The sequence below is a fragment of the Leptonotus elevatus genome, chromosome 10, assembly GCF_054856555.1.
Source record: "Leptonotus elevatus isolate MCC_2025b chromosome 10, RoL_Lele_1.0, whole genome shotgun sequence".
Classification (NCBI taxonomy): Eukaryota; Metazoa; Chordata; class Actinopteri; order Syngnathiformes; family Syngnathidae; genus Leptonotus; species Leptonotus elevatus.
In genome coordinates, this window is record NC_141248.1 from 611,605 (window position 1) to 629,885 (window position 18,281).

At 41.4% G+C, this 18,281-nt stretch overlaps 1 protein-coding gene across 2 annotated transcripts in view; it reads right to left on the reverse strand.

Moving 5' to 3' along the window:
* Positions 1-18,281, reverse strand: part of phf2 (PHD finger protein 2) — a 128,940-nt gene that overhangs the window by 64,725 nt on the left and 45,934 nt on the right. For both annotated transcript variants that reach the window (XM_086088000.1, XM_086087999.1), the window contains 9 exons: positions 17,880-18,021; positions 17,595-17,781; positions 17,325-17,487; positions 16,770-16,857; positions 16,539-16,645; positions 14,512-14,603; positions 14,339-14,428; positions 5,005-5,346; positions 2,172-2,288 (listed from right to left, as the gene is read on the reverse strand). In XM_086088000.1, coding sequence (XP_085944126.1) covers positions 2,172-2,288; positions 5,005-5,346; positions 14,339-14,428; positions 14,512-14,603; positions 16,539-16,645; positions 16,770-16,857; positions 17,325-17,487; positions 17,595-17,781; positions 17,880-18,021 — 1,328 coding nt within the window. The remainder of the gene's footprint in view (positions 1-2,171; positions 2,289-5,004; positions 5,347-14,338; positions 14,429-14,511; positions 14,604-16,538; positions 16,646-16,769; positions 16,858-17,324; positions 17,488-17,594; positions 17,782-17,879; positions 18,022-18,281) is intronic.

Below are 18,281 nucleotides of genomic sequence, written 5' to 3' on the forward strand. Positions count from 1 at the left end.
ACCCATAGGTTTTAGAGGCATGTTTTGGCAGGCCCTTTAGGCCTTAATCGCCCGGGAGAAACATGGCCCGCAGGCCGGCAAGGCGGGGGGAATTGCTACAGGCGGACCTTGTCCCGCCCTGTTGAGTTATGTGATACACAGTGGAGGTGTTGTCCGATCGTACCAGGACATGGCACCCTGCCACGAAGGGCAGAAAATGAATGAGGGCCAGATGCACCGTCCGCAGCTCCAGCACATTGATGTGCAGCGACCTGTTCCCTGCAGACCACTGGCCTTGAGTAGTCCTGTGTTGCCAAACTGTACCCCATCAGCTCAGGCTGGCATCGGTGGTGACAACTTCGTGACGTGCAGGTACCACACCTAGGCGGGACTCCCGCTGATAGAACAGACCGGCGACCTCAAGGTGCGAGAGCACCCATGAACCGACTGGACACTCGGAGACCTTTCTGACGGTCCAGCAGCGGGTCGAGCCGGAAACTGAGCAGCCACTGTTGCAATGGTCGAAGCAACAGCAGGCCTAGTGGCACAAGCGACGTCAGGAACGTTGACTTGCCCAGCAGACGCAGAAAAAGGACATATGGCAGCATCCCATTGGCACGCAAGAAAGAGATGAGGCGTAGCACATTGTCTACCCTCTGTGGGGATGGCCGAGCAGTCATGGAGGTGGTGTCCAACAATATTGCGATGAACAGAGTCTGTTGAGAGGGAACGAGAGAGGACTTCTCCAGGTTGACCTTGAGTCCAAGTCATGACACTGATGTAGAAGCATAGACGGAGGACGGAGTGCCTGAGCCCTGGCGCATATTAGCCAGTCATCCAAGTAAGGGAGCATCTTCATGCTACTTGACTGCAGGGGTGCAAGGGCCGCCCTCACTACACGTGTGAACACTCTGGGTGAGAGTGACAGCCTGAAGGGCAGTACTCTGAATTGCCAGTGGCGACCCCTGTAGGCAAAGCGGAGAAACTTCCAGTGCTGAAGCAATAGGGACGTGGAAGGAGCGTCCTTTAGATCGATTGATGTGAACCATTCCCCTCGGGTGATCGTCCTCAACACGGCTTACGTAGTCAGCATGCGGAAGGGCAACACCCTGAGGTAACGGTTGAGACCTCTCAGGTCTTTTTTGGAATGAGGAAGTAGGGGGAGTAGAATCCCCTTGGATGAGCCAAGGGATCCACTGCTTCGATAACGAAATTAGCGAGGAGAGTCGCCAGCTCTTGATCTAGAGCTAGTGCTTTTTCCAGGTCGCTGATGACAGTCTCTCTGACCCGGTTGGAGAGAGGAGGCAGGCGTCGGAACTGAATTCTGTACCCATGAGACAAGGTTGAAAGCACCCATGGGTCCGAAGCGAGGACAGCCCAGTAGTTGAGCTGCCGACAGGAAAAGTAACCGGCTGCCGGCCCCTCGGGCTTAATCCCTTTCCCTCCCGGATTTAGGAGTCCAGGAGGGATGAGGCGTGGTGTGTGTAGCTCGGGGCTGACCATGGGGGATTTCCGTGCTGTTTCAGCACCGCCACCTGGCGGTCGTTCGGGACTCATAGAACAGTAGTTACATACTTAACTGTCGTTCTCATGAGACAAAAGAAAAACTCACCAAAAATACGTACACTTATGGCGCCACACTTGAGTTACAGCGGTGACATTCCTGCCCCCCCCCCCTCTTTCCTTCCGCTCCGTTTCAATGAGCATTTAGATCTCAGCTTTTCACAATTACGAAATCACGTTTTTAATTTTAATTGCAAATGCAATTAATCGTTTAGCCCTAAACACTGCCACACAAAAAACTACAAATGTGCTGACTGCTTCATGGCATACGGTACTTCACCCTTTCCCTATTCGTTAGAAAAGTGGAAGTCAAATTGAATGTTGACGCACAATTACTGCTTTCCTGGCAGAAGCTGCAAAACAACTGAAAGGTTTTGTCTGAGGAGACAAAAATGATTGGAAGCTAACTGGATAAAAGGACAGTCAAGGATCAACACTGGCCCGGCTTTCACTCGCTGGTGTGAGTTCAAAAACAACGCAATGCGCTTATCTTCATGCGAAATTTGGTCTTCCTTCAGGCATAACCGCTTTTGTCCATAAGGTGCTACCATAATCAACATAAACTGAAAGTTCCTTAGTGTTGCTTTCATAAAAAATGTTTTTATTAAAAAATAAATAAAAGATCTCACCTTGTACTTCCACTTTGCTTCATTCTTGTTTTTATTCTGTTCCCTAATTTCAAACTTGTCCACATTATTTTGCTTTAATGTTTCCTTTTCTGGCATTGTCACAATATTCTTCACTCCCTGGAAAAGAAATTACTGCATTACTTGGTATAATCTCTCATAGACCTACCTGTAAATGAGACGGAGAACAGTTTAACGCAACTGCTCACTACTAAAACTAAACTAAAACTATCCATCTGAACTACTTATTAAACTAATAAGTTTAATAAGTTTAATAATTTTATGAGTTTAAACTAAACTCATAAAAATGGTCACCTCTGACAAACAACAGTTCCACAGAATATTATTATCTTTGTAAAAGCACATTTCATACAGCTTTTGCATTGGACTTAGTGAACATATACTGTTGACAGTATATGTGTGTGAGCAGCTCTGGTAAAAGGGTCCCCATGTGTCCAAAAAGATTTTTGGACAAATGAAAATCTAACTGAGATATTGCTATACAGTGTTCCCTCGTTTCTCACGGGTTCATCTTTCGCGGCCTCGCTGTTTCGTGGATTTTTACAGCGTGTTTTTTTTTTTTTTTACAGTGTGCTTTTTATTTATATATTTTTTACAGTATATGCACGTGACGTCCGTCGCCGCTGTCAGACAGCTTAGCGCGCCGCCTGCCACCTGCCCCACAGTTCACGCAGGCCCGCGCTCGAGAGGATTTTTGGGGGCCCCGCGGTCAAAATGGGTTTACGTGTCCTGCCTCATATCTTCATCATTAAAATTAAGATTGTCCGCCCCAAACCATGCAGTCGTGCCTGTTGACGGCACAACGCGTCATGCGTCCCCCACCTGCCCCACGGTTCACGCAGCCCCGCCGACCACGAGCGCTCGAGTGGAGTTTCGGGGGTACCGCGGCAATGCGGTCCCGGTTAAAATGGGTTTACTTGTCCTGCCTCGCATCTTCATTATTAAGATTAAGATTGTTCGCCCCGAACCAGTCGTGGCCGTTTGAAAATCATCGGTCTCCTGCGTCCCAGAGATAAAGGGCCGACAAATGGCAGATTTTTACCCGGGATGGGAACCATCGCCGGCGGGGTAACTTTTTGAAAATCCTCGTCCTGGACTACCTACGTCCTACTGGGGACATACGTGGATTCGTCAATGACGAAACCTTTCCAACGGTGTATGGCCCGCCGTGCGCGTTCGCGACCTGGAGATAAGAGGCCTGACAGTTTCTCCAATTTCATGCTCAGGAACGCTCCAGCGTGTGTCCTCCACGGGCTCACCCCTAGATTACACTGAATGCGTATGCATTGCGGATCCACTCCGCAGATTTGTTGCTGCGGATCGACTGCTGACCAGCTCGTCGTGTCGAGACCGCCAGACGAATAGACCCACGCGGCAGGCGCCGGCCACCAGGCAGCAATGCGCTTCCAAGCCTCCCGGTCAAAATAGATTTTTCAGCCTAATATCATCATCATTAAAATTTAGAGTGTTCTTTCTAACAGCTGTTTTGTTGTGTGTGTTTAAATTATATATTTTTGTAATTATTTTAGGAAAACATACCGGCCCGAATCTCAAATACCAGTAAATGTTTTGGATATTAGTGTAATTCTATTTTATAGTATTATTAGTATTTAAAAATCCACAAAGGTTTGAACACAGAGTGTATAGGCCTACTGTATTTAAAAAAGAGATAAAGTATGTGAGAAAATGTTAAAGCCTATGAAGAAAAGTGCATGTATAAAGTGTTTGGTGAGGCGTAAAACATATATAATAAAAGAAAAAATATATAGTATGAACGAAAAAACATTTAGAATAAACGAAAAAATATATAATGTGCTGTATAAGTAAATTAAAAAAACATACTTTTGATGGAAAAATTACTAAATAAAAAAAAGAACATATATGATGAATGAAAAACATTCATAATAACTTAAAAACCCTACCAAGACGAAAAAATATATATAATTAACCGAAAATAAAAAAATAAAAAAAAATAAAAATTACCGTGGATTTCCATTATCACAGGTAGTTTTTGGAACGCAACACCCGCAAGAAACGAAGGAACACTGCATACACAAAATTGCAGTTGGACTCAATTTGAACTTATTTAGTTTTATTTATTTAAGGGGGCGGCATGGCTCAGTGGTTGAGTGGTCGTCTCCCATCTGTGAGGTTGTGGGTTCGATCCGTACCCCTGGTGACCATATCGAAGTGTCCTAAAGCAAGACATTAAACCCCAATTTTATCCCAGTGGGCATGGCAGCAGCCGACCACTGGTGTGTGTGTGAGGCTTAAATTGTAATGCGCTTTGGGCACCATATGGTGTAGTTAAAGTGCTATATAAAAAGCAGTCAATTTACCATTTTAGCAAGTGTACCAATAATTGTGTCCATGTGTCTCTACTTAAAGGTGTATTCAAGGATCTTTTGTACCTTCCGGGTGGATCATCTTAACGATTGGTTCTCGATCATGTCAATCAATCTGATATAACGACGTCGTTGTGCGTGCTCGTTCCTAGCTGCGCATGTGTTTGTAGCATGTAGCCGGTGAGCTTCGGACTCAGCCTTTCATCGTTCCACCGATCCCACCGCATACTTTGAAAATGAGAGCCGCAAGAAGACACCCATCTATAAAGCAAGGCCGGCTGCAGAGACTGATGACGATGAAGAGCCCGCACGTTCCTGACATTTGACAGGCGTTTCCCTCGGACAAGCTGGAGAGCTGGTAGGATGGTCTTCCGCATGTGCATTGTTTTAAAAACAGATAGACGATTGGCTTCTACTTTTTGAGAAAATTCTTGAATACACCTTTAAACATCATCTGCCAGTGTGCTTACCTTTGGCTTCATTGACTGCTCCATTTTACTCAAGATATCTCTTGCATGGGACTCCAGAGCTTTGAAACTTGAAGATTTAGGTGGAGGGGGTGAATCTTGTATAGTTGTAATTTTCTTCTTTCCTCCGTCTTTGGCCTTAAGCGTTTTCTGAGATTTTGAAGCCTTAGACATCTTTGGGCGTTTGGGTAGTCTATGGGGTTTAGGGAGATTGAAGGCTTTCTTTCTGACTATCTCCATGCTTGGTGAGGGAACCTGAGCCGGTGAAAGAGGATCTTCAGGATCAGAGTGGGGCGATGGGGGGCCCTCGACTGGCAGCTCACTCTTAACGGTTTTAGTCGCAATCTAGAGACAGAGAACAACTGAATCATCTTTAGAAAAATCAACCATCAAAACATTAAATTTTAAGGTTACTGATTAATTTGGCTGGTTACTGGTTGCTTGGTTTATAAATTTCCCGTAAGTAATAATCTACAAGCCAATGGGGTTTTCAAAGGAACAGGCCATTAATAAAGAGGTATAATTAGGGCCCGAGCAGCGAAATTTATTCACTTACATGGCAATAAAACCGATTCTGATTCTAAATGAATGGAGGGTACTGCATGCCTAGATGGCGCTAGTGAGTGATATATATTTTTTAATATTCTGTTGAATATCATTACTTCCAGTTTTCCAGTACTACTTTTGCTAAGAATGCAGAACAGAAAATATCTCAAGTAAAGCTGTACCTGATATATATATATATATATATATATATATATATATATTATATATTAGTTGTACACCATAGTACAAGGGTTTTTAGAACATTATTCAAGGGATAAAGTGTGTGTTTTATATTCTGCTTATACTGAAAATACAGTCAGAGACCCTGGGTGATACAAGCTTTTATTTGGATGATTCTGTATTACAATGTTTCAAACGTTTGAAAACATTAATAATGTTTCAAAAACAGTATTAAGTGAGATATTGTTTTATGTATACTCGACTGATAAGGATCCACAACAGAAGATAGGTGATTTATCAAACCAATTTTTGACAAGGTGCTTTTTTTTATTTTGACATATACTTGTGGTTCTAACTTCTAAGTAGTCACAGCAGAAAATGAGGAAAGTATTGTTACGCGAGTACTGGTCAGGAGGGTGAAGAGTGGACCGAGTTGGTACTTATGATTCTAACTTCTAAGTAGGCACAGCAGAAAATAAGGGAAAGTATTGCAACCAGACTTAAAATTTTTACTTTTGAGTCGAAACAAAATGTTGGTAATTTCAATAAACTACAAATTAAAAAATTATTAAAATGTATATTCCATCCATCCATCCATTTTCTTAACCGCTTGTCCTCACAAGGGTCGCGGAGGGCGCTGGAGCCTATCCCAGCTGGCTTTGGGCAGTAGGTTAAAATGTATATTTTAAAAAAATAATAATAATATCAAACAGTGACACTAATATATCGAACCGAACCTGAAATTTTGAGTATCGTTGCACGGTTGAACCCCTAATATACAGTTGTGGTCAAAAGTTTACATACACTTGTAAAGAACATGTCATGGCTCTAATGGGCTTCAAGTTATTTCTACAACTCTGATTTTAAGAGTCATTGTAGCGGGGTACTTTCATGTTACAAAAAAAGATTCATGAATTTTTGTTCTTTAAAGTCCTAAAAGAACAAAAAATTAACAGAAAAAGTGAGCAAATCTGTTGGGTCAAAAATATACAGACAGCAATGCTAATTTTTGGTTGCATGTCTCTTGGCCATGTTCACTTCAGTAGATTCTGGTAAGCTTCTGGTTGAATCTTTGACCACTCCTCTTGACAGAATTGGTGCAGTTCAGTTAAATTTGTTGGCTTGCTGACAGGGACTTTCTTTAGCATTGTCCACATGTTCTCAATGGGGTTTAATAAGTCAGGACTTTGGGAAGGCCATTCTAAACCTTAATTCTAACCTGATTTATCCACTCCATTACCACTTTTGATGTGTGTTTGGGTCAATGTGCTGTTGGAACACCCAAGAGTGTCCAAAACACAAACTTTGAGGTGATGATTTTTGAAAGGAAAAAAAAAAAAAGTTAATCCTCCTCCTTCATTATCCAATTTACTCTGTGTAAAGCCCAGTTCTATGGGCAGCAAAACAGCCCTACAGCATTATACTACCACCTTGACGGTAGGCATGGTGTTGTTGGGGTTAACCTCACCTTTTTTCCTTCAAACTTATTGCTGGGCATATTGTGGCTAAACAGCTAAATTTTTGTTTTGTCTTACCACTGAACTTTCCTCCAGAAGGTCTTATCTTTGTCCATATGATCAGCAGCAAACTTCAGTCGAGCCTTAAGGTGCCATTTTTGGAGCAAGAGCTTCCTTCTTGCACGGCAGCCTCCCAGTCCATGGCGATGCTAAAACACACTTGACTGTGGACACTGACAGCTGTATTCCAGCAGCTTCTAATTCTTGGCAAATCTGCTTTTGGTGGTTTTCGGTCAACTCTTCACCCTCCTGACCAATTTTCGCTCAGCAGCAGGTGATAGTTTGCATTTTCTTCCTGATCTTGGCAGTGATAAACAGTACCATGCACTTTATACTTGCGAACAATTGCTTGCACTGCTGGTCTTGGGACCTTCAGCTGCTTTGAAATGGCTCCAAGCAACTTTCCTCACTTGTTCAAGTCAATGATTTGCATTTTCAGATCCGTTTTGACAGCGTTAAGCTCCTATGACTGTCCATTGTAGCGTTTGTGGGCATTGGTATCCAATGAGCCCTATTTCAATGGCCTCAGAGAAGTTGCAGTCACTCAAAATCACACACAAGAAGTTAAGAGGTAATGGTATGAGGCTCATTTCATTGACAAACTTTCTAAGTCACCAAAATTGCTAATTCATGTTGTTGTATGCATATTTTTGACCCAGCCGATTTGGTCACTTTTTCTGTTAACCCCGAATAAAGTCCTAAAAGAACCAAAATTAATGAATCTTTTTTGTGACAATAAACTATCCGTTCCAATTACTCTATCAGCGAAAAATAAGAGTTGTAGAAATAACTGGACATTATGTACAAGTGTATGTAAACTTTTGATCACAACTGTATATATGAGTATATGAGTATATATTATATACTCAAGTGCGAAGAAAGTTTAATTATTTTAACTTACGAACATGTGGAATGAGCTATTTTCAGCGCACAGTGCCGCATTTCACCCTTCTTAATTCCATTATTTAACCAGGTAAGAAACTCATTGAGATAAAAAAAAAAATCGCTTTTCCAAGACCCAGTGGCAACATAATGCTGAGAGACCCCGGTGCAAAAATTAAGAATCCAGCCACAAAATATGTATTCCTGGGCCAGACACCAGACATTGATGCTAACCTGAAGGAGCTGTTTTAATCGGTGGCTGGCTAGTTTTTGTAGCAAGCAGGGATTTCTGTTTGTAGATAATTAGCCTGGGGGTGATCCGACCTGCCGAGGTTGGACAGCCTTCACCCTAACTGGGATGGTGCCATCACTCTTTATAGAAATATTGATTAGTGTTTGCACCTTCCATGACAGTGCACATTCGAGCAGGCCGGGCTACAAGTGATTAGCAAGCCTGTTAGAACGTGTGCACATAGTGTTTTATGTAGATTAGAGCGTCTACCACCCGGTATAAGAACTGAAGGACATGAGGAAGCCAGACGTAACACCACCGTAACGTAACCGTATCATGATCCCGATAGTAAACTTGATGGCAACATGGCCAAACACACACTGCAGTATATACTTGCTATTCCCCGGAAAAAACGGCCGGCAAGAAAGTGCACGCGAAGGGGCAATCGCAGTGAAACTAATCTGTTGTGCAAATCCTGTTGCGTCTCCTTGCACGCAGGGGACTGTTACACAAAAAGAAAAACTGTTGTTGAAACATCCACATAATTGTAAATAGTACCACAGTTGCACACATTTGTAAATAGTTTGCAAAATTGTTGTGTCAAATTGTTACACTGTTGAATGTAAATAAACGTATTTTGCTATCAAAAAACACTTTTTCATTGTTGGTGGTAGTGTTTTACATAAGTAAAGCACTGTTTAGATGTTTATGGCATCATTCATGGAAAAAAAAGGTGCCAAATTCACTAGAGTGCATGAAATAATATCGTTTCACTAAAAGCTTGATTTCTCCGTATTTTGGTCCAAAACAGAGCATTTGGATGAAACTAACCATTTTCTATTGTTGATTACTGAAAAACGGAATAAGGTAGAAACAAACTTTTTTTTTCTGATGAAAGATGAGAGTTCAATTTTCTGTGGACCTTTAAAGATCAGTCAAAATGCTTAAATCGGCTGGCACCCACAGCATCCCTTTTTTGAAAACGTCTGGCAGTCAAAGAGTTAACAAGTGGACGGCATGTGCTGCTTTGAACACGCCTTTTTTTCTATTATTAGTTTTTATTTAGTTCCTCAGACCCCAATATTAGATTTGGCAGAGGCATATTTTGTTGAATTACAGGTATAATTATTTAATAAAAAAATATGTTTCCTCCTGTAAATATTGCACTGTGCCGTTTAAAAAGGTAATGTTAAAGCTTTTTCTACATCATGCATGCTACACCAATGCCCAGATGAGTACAGAGCCCTGACTATTTTGCTCTGATTGCACCTATCAGCTTTTATCTTCCCTTTATAGTAGAGTGTGCGGACACTGCACACTACACAGTTTCTTTGAGGAGGGGAGGGGAGGGGTGGAGTTTTTCTTTCCTCATTTGAAGTCATGTCTTCCTTTGTCAACTGTGGCTGTCGCTTTAAGGTCATGCACGTACTCGCACGCGCACCATGAACGAGCCAGAAACAGATGCTGCAGTTACGGTTTTGGCCAGAGGTGGCAGTCACGGGTAAAAAAAGAGACAAACTGCACAAAGATCCTTCATCATTCATCATATAATGTATTGCAAGTTGTAAAAGGTCTGAAGTCCTCTTGCTTTTGTTTAACAAATTGAACACATCATAAATCATGCTGTTTCTACTAAGTACTGTATCAAATGTTTTCCAATATCAATACTGTAAATGTATAGGATCGTATGCCGAGAAAGGTTTCTTGGGAGAGGTAATATGGGGGCCTCACGGCTTCAAAAGTCTTGGCCTATGGGCTATCCAGTAATATAGACAGATCAGTGGTTCACATTGACTGCGGAATGGATGCGGAACAGCATCCATACGGGAAGTCAGGCGTCTGCATCAAGGTAGACCCGGTATATTTAAAAATAAAACCATTTGCGAATTCGTTTTTAGCTAACTACATAGCTTGACATTAGTTAAAAGCCAAAAAACGAGCTCAAAATAAATTAAGCATGACAAAATAACACTATTTAAACACAAAATGTACTTACTCATGGTAGAAGTCCCAGAAATAGTGTCCCAAAAATATTATCAATGTGAACGACAGGCAAGCATTGCTATTGTTTATAAGTAGCGTCGTGAACTCAACTCTTCAGCGTGAATCCCCGTGATCTTGCGGTCTCGCGGGTGCAAATTTCCAGACACATACAGCTCACGCACCGCACTCTGTGTGAATTGCAGTGTGTAATTTGTCACGTGTGGTCACTGTGTGAACTCGCCTTCAAAGTTTGGCTCACTCTCTTGTGCCGCATTCGTGTCCATGTCAGTTGTTGTCTCACTCGAGTCGTAGTGGCGCACCACTGCAGCCTCAATGGGCCAAATTTCAAATGCTTGCGCATTGACTAGATACTCCCAATCAATTGCGTTATTTTTTAATGCACTAATTTGCAGCGTAATTAATTAATCTAATTAACGCGTTGAACTGACAGTCCTACTAAATACTTATGTGATGCAGTAGCAATATTAACGCAACAGCATCCGACAGAGCCACCTGCATCCAGCTCACGATTTTATGCAGTTTTTTACACAAAAGATCCATCTTATTCGAGATGAGATTATGGGCTCATCCCTATTAAATACCCACTGAAGTCCCAGGTCCGAAAGTCAAAGTAGCTGAGCTACTGCTTGCGAAGCAAAGCAAGCACATATTACTATCCTAGAAAATCGGGTTTATTATATTTTATTCCACTGATTTTTTGCGGCCCGTACCGTTGAATGCACCGGCACGAATGAGGTATCAAAAGATGTGGCTCGATCTGACTCGCTGCAGCATTACTTTTCTTGGAATTCCAAGTTACCATGGCAATGCAATTCCCCCAAATTCCCCCCAAAAAAGTCCCATTGGAATGAATAGAAAAGGGGGAATAAAGTCCACAAATCAACAACCTTTTTCGAAGCCACGCTACGCGCGCATACGATAGCCGGCCAATATGATTGTTAGCTTATTTTGTTGCAACTTTTCCCATCTTTAGCTCAGTGTCAAAAAAACGTTAAAGGAATGTAAGCTCTCCTCCCTGTGCGGGTCACACTTTTCCGGCTATTCACCCCCATGTTATTTTGGTCGCCTTTTTCTCCTCAATTTTTTAAAATCAAGTTTTCAACCTGTTCTAATTCTGTTATTTTTCATCCGATATCAAAAAATGAGAACATGCTCGTGTTCCCCAAACCCTTGCCATTTCTGGAATCTGCATTTTGAACCGTTAAGTCGTGAGAGCCTTTGTTCAAGGTGTGCGCTTTCTCATCCAACTCAGTTGAATGTGCGTGTGTGAATGTACATGTTTCTTAAAGCGACAGTAAGGAACTTTTAATTTATGTTGATTATAGTTAACTTCCACATTTCTTGACCGATTCCAATCGTTCCAATTTTAAACAGTTTAGCTCATTTCCAATTGTATTTTATTTTTTAAATACATTTTCAAAAATAAAAGCATAACATTATTTTTTGTTTTTAACTCTTTGACCGCCATAAACGTTATAAAACGTTTAGTAAAAACCTACGAGGACGTTAAAAGACGTTCACTATGTTTTTTTTTGTTTTTTTTGGAAACGGGTGGAGAAAAGCCTTGGGCAGCTGTGCTGAAAGTATCAAGCAGATCTAGTTAGTAAAATGACTCGTTTTGGCCCCTAGATGGCAGCGATGACTCTCTTTGGACAAGATTGGGTGGGCCGCCCACCGTGGGCATCAGTAAAAGACGTGAGGCGGAGCTAGAGTGTTGAGGGGACAATGGCTGATGATGCAACAATGGCTGATGAAGCAACAATGGCGACCGGTTGCAAGCAGCTCACGCTTGAGCATTTTTTTCAAAGACGGAAAGCATCGATCAATACTAAAAAGCGCATTGATGTCGATGATGATGATGACTCCGAGCTTGACGCCAAAGTTGGAAGCCTTGACGTGACCGTTATGATCACGTAATAAGCCTCACCGGCTAGCGCTGCTAACGCCGGAAAACGCGCAGCACAACCGACCGGGTACTTCTGCACAAGCGGACATTCGATCGGGCGATGGAGAGTAGTCGAAAAGCATCGACCAATGCACATTGATGATGATGATGATGGTGAATCCCGAGGTTGACGCCAAAGTTGGAAGCCTTGACGCGACCGTTATGATCACGTAGTAAGCCTAACCGGCTAGCGCTGCTAACGCCGGAAAACGCGCAGCACAACCGACCAGGTACTTCTGCACAAGCGGACATTCGATCGGGCGATGGAGAGTAGTCGAAAAGCATCGACCAATGCACATTGATGATGATGATGATGGTGAATCCCGAGGTTGACGCCACAGTTGGAAGCATTGACGCGGCCTTTATTCTCACGTCATAAAGCCTCACCGGCTAGCGCTGCTAACGCCGGAAAACGCGGAGCTGCACAAGCGGACATTCGATCGGACAATGAAGAGTACCCCGAGTCCAATGTATATTCATCGGAGGAGCGGGTACAGTCTGATCACGGAGAAGACACTGGTTCTGGACTACGATGCCACCATGAATGGAGTGGATAAGATGGATCAGAACATCTACCACCCGGTATAGGAACTGAAGGACATGAGGAAGCCAGACGTAACACCACCGTAACGTAACCATAGCATGATCCTGATATTAGACTTGATGGCAACACACACTGCAGTATATACTTGCTATTCCCCGGAAAAAAACGGCCTGCAAGAAAGTGTAGCTTCTGCACGCGAAGAGGCAATCGCAGTGAAACTAATCTGTTGTGCAAATCCTGTTGCGTCTCCTTGCACGCAGGGGAGTGTTTCACAAAATGAAAAACTGTCGTTGAAACATCCACATAATTGTAAATAGTACCACAGTGGCACACATTTGTAAATAGTTTGCCAAATTGTTGTCAAATTGTTACACTGTTGAATGTAAATAAACGTATTTTGCTATCAAAAAACACTTTTTCATTCTTGGTGGTAGTGTTTTATAGAAGTAAAGCACTATTTAGGTGTTTGTGGCATCATTCATGGACAAAAAGAAGTGTAAAATTCACTAGAGTGCATGAAATAATATCGTTTCACTAAAAGCTTGATTTCTCCGTATTTTGGTCCAAAACAAGTGCATTTGGGTGAAACTAACCATTTTCTATTGTTGATTACTAAAGAACGGAATAAGGTAGAAACAAATCTTTCATTTGGTAGTATGTGTGTTTCCATAGTCCAAACAGAACATTTTCTGTGGACCTTGAAAGATCAGTCAAAATGCTTAAATCGGCTGGCACTGACAGCATCCCTTTTCTGAAAACGTCTGGCAGTCAAAGAGTTAAATGTAATGGAATGTACTGCTATTTAAATAGTGCTTTTTTGGTCTCTCACTTCTGCATAGCAACTGCCTTTTTTTCTATGTGTACTCAAGGCTTGGCCTTTGTACCACTACTACTATTGCAAATACTATTACTACTACTACTACCTTGGACATATAATTAGGTACACTCAAGATTCTCACCACTCCGCCCACCCAGGGCAGCGGCCATCTTGGCCAGTTGATTAGGTAAACCCAGGATTCTAGCCAATTGATTAGGTACATGCAGGATTATTCAACCCCCCCCCCCCCCCCCCCCCCCACGTGCAGGATTCTCGCCACTCTGCCCATCTTGCCCAATTGATAAGGTACGCCCAACTTCTACTACTACAAGTACTTGCTACTACTACAAGTACTGCTGCTTCTACAAGTACTACTGCTTCTACAAGTACTACTGCTACTGCTTCTACAACAAGTAGTACTGCTTCTGCTACTATAAGTACTACTGCTTCTACAAGTATTACTGCTTCTACAAGTACTACTGCTTCTACTACTACGACTACTACTACTACAAGTACTACTACTACAAGTACTACTACTACTACTATTTCTACAAGTACTACATGCGTCTTTCCACCTTGCAAGAGTCAGCAGTCCCATTCAAAATTTTCGCGGAAATGTTTCTAGTTTATTATTTTTGTACTATATTTGAAGCAAACGCAATACACGTACCTCTGAGAGTCTAATCTCTCTAGCAAGATCTTTGATGAGCTGTGAGGGTTTCATGTTTTCTGGAAGCTCATCTTCATGTTCTAAGAGGGCCTTTCAAGAAAAAAATCCATGTCAAAATTTTTATATAATAAAATTGTGATCAACAACTTGTATCCATCCTCTTTTCTCCATACCTGCTTTTTTGTCCATGCTCTGAAGGCTCCATTGATGATTTTGGCACCATTGATCAGATATGGGGCTGGCTGCTTATTTTCTTTATGTAAGCCTGCATGAACAGAAATGGAAAGTTATAGCAGTAATTACAAAAATAAATAAATAAAAACGATTACATTTTAAATGTGTAAGCAGACTAATAGTAGGAAAAGTAGTGCTTACAGAATGCAACTAAAAATATCACAGACAACAGAAAAATTAAAACCAGAAAGCAAAAAGGGTCCTATTTGTATTGTTAATATACAGGTAAGATCGGTCCTGATTCACCAATATGTTGGAAAGTTTGTTCAGAAACAATTAGAATTTCTGAAGACTTCTTCAACTGTGCATTGTGTGCCAGCACCACATCAGATACAGGTACTAAAGATGGTGAGAGTTGTGAAAACAATGAGTAATCTATCCATTTTCTTACGCTTTTTGTAAGATGATTGGGTAATTGAGGCAGCAGGGTGTCGATTGCTAGTGCTACAGGTTGGCCACAAGATTTTGCAGTTTTATTGTTACCCATGAAATTATAAATATGGTATGAGTAATATATTGTAACGATGGTAAAGCCACACACCTTATAACATGATTCAAATCGGTGGGTGAAGACGGACATCTGCTATGTCCGCATTGTGGTCCGCGCAGAGGAGAGGCAGGCATAGTGGCAGTGCTACCCGCATATGGCAAACCGATGGCGGGGACTTCCCAGTCGCCGCTCGGCCTCAGCACCAAGAAGTCCACGCAGGTGTGGGGCACCAGCCTCAAGCAAAGCATGCTAGGAACCGCAAAGCTTCACTCTCGTTTGGCTTGCCGGTGTGCGCTTGCTTATTAACCCTAATACCAAACCCGGAAATGCATTTAAGCGTAGCGTGAATGAAATCTAGCGTGAGTGGGTGACGTCAGTACGCTGGCTGTGCGTACACTGCTGTGTGCCGTAGAAAATTACCAACACATCATGGTGTGGACAGCCACAACTTAAGACGCGCTTCGGAACATGGCACTGTTTGATTTAACGTGAATCGGTGCCGTCTTCGGTACCCATCCCACCCGGAGTTCACTGATGCACTGACTCTCTGGTTATCCACAACCCCTTTAAAATATTTTCTCATCGGATATACGCGATTCACTGGGGTGACCTATTTTGGATTCAAAACGGCCGAAAGGTGAGGCATTTTCATGCCTGCTATATACTCTATATCAGAATGTCCCTAACCCCTCATTCACAATCACAGTCAGATATCTTCAGGCCATGACTATTGATATACATGTGAAGTTTTGGGTTTTTACAGAGCATGGGCAAGGGAGTTATTAAGCATTGCCTCTTTTGTAGTGAAGGAAATATAATGAAACACAAATTTGGATGTCAATACACTATTTCGAGGACTCAAAAATGTTTCCATTGTTGTTCTCCCAGGTCTTCAGATGGTGCAGACCAAGTTTGAATGATTCAAATTGAATTTCTGGTGGTACATATTCCATTCCATAAAACAAAACAAAAATCACTGAGCAAAAACATTTGTGTGTGACATCATAAGATGAATATGAGGCAAACGTTAAACCTTTCAGCTTTTATCTCCAACTCTGTTTCAGGAGAGAGGAGAGGCCTTATAGATCAAAACTAGCTTGCATAACACACAACACACATGTATATGAATGAAATAGTGGGGGAGAAAATAGGGAACTTTTAATATAGGTTTGAGATACTATTTAAATAGTGGCTCCAAGTGATTCTTACTCAGCCAAATACTTTGATGTATGACGTGAGAACTTAGTGATTTGCTGATTTAATGACTGAAAAATATTAAAGAATCCACCTGTGTAATCTGAGGAGCAGGCACACATTGCTATGAATTTGCAGGCTCGGAGTTCATCTATTTTTCTATCATACGTAATTTCAGGAGTTTTTTGCAAGGTGTATGATGATGTAAAGTGGAATTGTCCCAATACAGAACATATTACAGCCAACTACGGCTTGGGTTTTTACATGAAACTAAGAGTTCACCTTTGAATCGTTCAAGAAGATGGCGCCCCACGTACCAGCAGGCTGTCTCAAAGTTGGGGAATGGGGTGAGGGTTTTCACCTTTAGTCGCCTCTCAATTTCATTTGCTCTACGGAAAATCAACAGAACTGCTTTAGAATAATTTAAGTGTAGAATGTCAAACTGTTACCAACCAAAAATGTTAACAAAGCATAATCAAGGGTGACTGTATGTGATAAAACAAGTGTTCAGACCTCATCTGCATCTCAACACTCAGGTTATGGACAAAATGGCCTGAGAATGCCAAGCAGTCAACCGGAGTCAGAATTGCATTGATCCAGCCTGAACAAATGCAGACATAATTCCAAGGAAAACTATAAAACATTAACAACTTGTATGATATCACAGATAAGTAATAACAGAGCTCCATACATTTTCTTTAATTGTGTTTTTTTGTAATAGACAGAAGTACCAATATGTTTGCCCATACAGTGTATGTAGCCTACATGTTCTTATTTATAAATGTAGCATTAAAATGGCATCTAACCAAAAACATGATAATATAATAATAGACATAATAATTAAAAAAAAAAAAAACTATGTAAAGGGTTGAAATTGTTTGAGATGTATTCTTGCATTGGAGGAAAAAACATCTTATTATGATTTCATATAAATTAAGAATTACTGTATAAATTTATGAATAATGGACATGTTCACATACTACTGAAAAAGATGACAGACTTCTACAGACTACTAAAATATGATTTAACATAGCTCGTATGACATGAAGGCAGTTTTGCAGTTCTAACCTGATGGGATGAACAAAGTCTGTCCTTGCTTCAGAGAGCATCTGTAACACTTGTCCACTTGGTCAGCAAAGAACATTTCACTGTGATTGGATGATGACCTCCAGCGCTCATACAGAGAAAGGTTGGCAGAGGTGGGCTTGATGAGAAAGAAAATATTTTCTCCCTGGAAATACATGACATCCATTTGTACTAACAGTGACATGTTTTAAGGTTTGAAAGAAAATTTGGGCAATCTGAACAGGCTACGACCGCTCCAAAATCAGTTGATACCTTTAACACATGATACCAGACAGAGGCACCGCCACACTCAATGTGGAAGTCTGTGTAGCTGTCTTTGACACAGATCAGACAGTATTTAGTGACTTTTGGCTTTCCAAGCAGAGCATCTTCAGGCCAGTAGTTTTCAACCCAAGACAAGCTCTGCACAATTTGAGGGCTCTTCACAATACTATTCATCCTGTTCCAGAGAAAAAAAGTTACAAATAAATTTGGTCATGGATGTCTTTACACTGTCAAAATTGTAGAATATTTTTAAGTTCTCTACTGTGTGTGTACCTTGAGTCAGAGAACTCCAGATTGATTATATTTAATACTTTCTTTCTGTTTGTGCTGTAATAATAATCAACAAACTCTTTAAGCTTCATCTTGCTATCAGTCTGTTTAGTAACATCAACAACATCAACTGCGACATCAGGACCTGAGATGTAAAACAAACAACAAAAAAACATGGCAAAATTAGAAATGTTCATGAAAACCTTAGCAAATTTCTATCTGTCCATCTTTACATCTATTTTAAAGTAAAATAAAAGACCAGATTTAGGGTCATTTGGTGCACACATTTCTGCCCAATTTGGGTAGAATTTTTTATTTTTATTTAGTCTCTTCTCATTAGAGGTTGCCAAAGTGCATCATCCTTTTCAATCTAAGCCTATCATCTGCTATCTCCTCTCTAAAGAA